We start from the raw sequence: 2,460 nt of genomic DNA, 5'->3' as shown, positions 1-2,460 counted from the left end.
TTTGGCATTTTATCTAAATTGAAGTTAATTGAACCATGAGTAGGTCCTATGCTGCTACATGTTAACACTATAAAGCAAAGGCTAAATATTCTTTTTCACTTTCTATTTTATATGATACATATAAATGTAAATCAGAATTTTATCCTTTAGATTTATCTTTTTGAGGAATAGTAACTATTCCGCATTTAGTATTTTTTATTCTCATATTTTATTCAGATCTTGGGATTATTAGACGAGAAAAATATTCAATTGCTAATTTTATCGCTTTCTCGCAATAATTAATTACTTTTTTATAAGATTAATTTTAATTTAATGATTAGAAATAAGTCATATAGTAGGTTATTACCATATTACGTGGGTTATTATTTAATAAATTTCGAGTGTCTTAAGATTCCATATCAGGTGTGATTGATTCTGATTTGTATAATTTTTACATTTTATCGTGGACACATTAGTGTTTAAGGACTTATAGACCAAAAATACACGCAATAAATAATAAGATTATAATGTGTTATTTAATTTTTTATTGATAATTATTAATTATTTATTTAATATTATTATATTTAAAGGATTAAAATAATATAAGTTTGTATAAATTTTATAATGAAAAATATTTAAATTTCTATAAAAAACTATTTGTTTATATATGTAAAATACAAATTAATATATTTTTATATAAATATAACTTTTTAAAATTAAAAAATAAAAAAATAATAAATTTTAAAAAATTATTATTATTTATAAAAATAAATTAATTAACAAATAATATTAAATAAAAATAAATTATATGTAATAATTTATAAATTATTATAATAAAAAAATAAATACAAATATAAAAATTATTTTTATAATAATATATATTTAAGAAATTTTTTTTTTTTATTAAATATTGTAAATCAAAAAAAATTAATTATTTTTAATTTAATAAAAAAAAAATTAATTTTTAATATAGAAAATAAAATATTAAATATTTTAAAATTAAATAATATTTTTGTATATAGATAAAATATTAATTAGAAATGTTTCTTATTTCTTAAATTTTAATTTTTAAAAAATTATATCAATAATAGTATTTATTAAATAAAATATAAAATATATATTAAAAATATTTTTAAATTATTCTATATATTTTAAATGAAAAATATAAAAAAATAAATATAAAAGAAAAAATAACTTCATTAATATATATTTTGAATAATTTAAACAAAAAAAATTTAAAATAATATACTTTAATAAAAATATTAAAGTTATTTTATTTGTGATAAAAATAATATTTATACATATATTTAACTATTTAAATATTATATAATTTCATTAAATATTATAAATAAATATATAAATCTAAATATATATATATAAATATATTTATTTATATATTTTTTTATTATTTAAAAAAAATATAATCTATTATATATAACAATAATTTAATTTAAAATAAAAGATAATTATTCTTTCATATCATTTTTATGATATAATAATTTTTTTAATAAATAAAAAAAAATTAATACTATAATTTATATTTTTATTTATTAATTTCTTTAACTATATTTATAATATTATTTTATATATTTTTTTAATTAATTAATATTTATTAATAATATATTTTATAATCTTAATAATATTTAATATTAAAATTTGGCTTTTAATAATTTATTTTAATTTAATTTTATAATATTTATTTTATTTATTTTCATTATTAAAATTATTGAAAAATGAAATTTAAATAGAATTTGTTTTGAAATATTTACTTATTTTAATAAATATAATTAGATCAAAGGATTATCTATTTTCAATATGAGTAAAGAAAATATCTTTATAAGAATTTAACAATTTTTTTTAAAAAAACTAAAGTATATAAAATAAAAATAAATAAAATATAAATATAAATATAAAGCTTTTAAAAATAAAAAATTAATAAAAGAATTTAAACATAATTTTATAATAAATTTTCAATATAAAAATAATTATATAATATTAATATTATTAACGAATTTAAAAGGATATTTAAAATAATATCAAATTAAAAAGATAATACATTATTTATTTTCTTTAAAAAAAGTAAATATCAAATGCATTTTTAAATTTATTATATTATAAATTTTTATTTATTTTATAAAAAAATTAATACATTTATTATATTTTAACAATTTTAATATAAATAATTAAACTATTTAAATTTTCTTTTAGAAATCATTTGTATTATTTTTAATAAAATAATTAAATTATAAAATAAAAATATATATTATTTTATAAAATAAATATATAAAAAAATATTAAGATATTAAAAGATAATATTTAATATAACTATTTATATAATATTAAATATTAATTATAATATATATGACTAATTTACAATAATTTTTTAAAATTATTATATTAATATATTAAAAAAAATATTTTAATATAATAATTAATATTAATATATTAAATATAATATTTATTTTTTAAATTTTTAAAATC

The 2,460-nt window shown here is 9.6% G+C and overlaps 1 protein-coding gene across 1 annotated transcript in view, besides 14 other annotated features; it reads right to left on the bottom strand. All coding sequences in view use genetic code 6, as the record gives it.

Moving 5' to 3' along the window:
- IMG5_206580 (leishmanolysin family protein, putative) overlaps positions 1–436 on the bottom strand; it is a gene marked incomplete at both ends in the record, with an annotated part of 1,173 nt that extends 737 nt beyond the window's left edge. The window contains one exon of the mRNA XM_004023702.1: positions 1–436. This exon is cut by the window's left edge and continues 737 nt beyond it. Coding sequence (XP_004023751.1) covers positions 1–436 — 436 coding nt within the window.
- Positions 437–515: 79 nt separating this feature from the next.
- Positions 516–565: a microsatellite.
- A 27-nt stretch (positions 566–592) lies between these two features.
- Positions 593–638: a microsatellite.
- A 95-nt stretch (positions 639–733) lies between these two features.
- Positions 734–787: a microsatellite.
- Positions 788–1,137: 350 nt separating this feature from the next.
- Positions 1,138–1,172: a microsatellite.
- Positions 1,173–1,315: 143 nt separating this feature from the next.
- Positions 1,316–1,365: a microsatellite.
- Positions 1,332–1,377: a microsatellite.
- A 129-nt stretch (positions 1,378–1,506) lies between these two features.
- Positions 1,507–1,590: a microsatellite.
- Positions 1,546–1,630: a microsatellite.
- Positions 1,631–1,643: 13 nt separating this feature from the next.
- Positions 1,644–1,691: a microsatellite.
- Positions 1,692–1,852: 161 nt separating this feature from the next.
- Positions 1,853–1,893: a microsatellite.
- Positions 1,855–1,889: a microsatellite.
- A 469-nt stretch (positions 1,894–2,362) lies between the features above and the next one.
- Positions 2,363–2,429: a microsatellite.
- Positions 2,374–2,438: a microsatellite.
- Positions 2,378–2,437: a microsatellite.
- Positions 2,439–2,460: the final 22 nt, after the last annotated feature.

The sequence above is a fragment of the Ichthyophthirius multifiliis genome (assembly GCF_000220395.1).
Source record: "Ichthyophthirius multifiliis unplaced genomic scaffold scaff_1120509251450, whole genome shotgun sequence".
Lineage (NCBI taxonomy): Eukaryota > Ciliophora > Oligohymenophorea > Hymenostomatida > Ichthyophthirius > Ichthyophthirius multifiliis.
The sequence above is the reverse complement of the archived record's forward strand: the minus strand, read 5'-3'. Positions and strand labels throughout refer to the sequence as shown.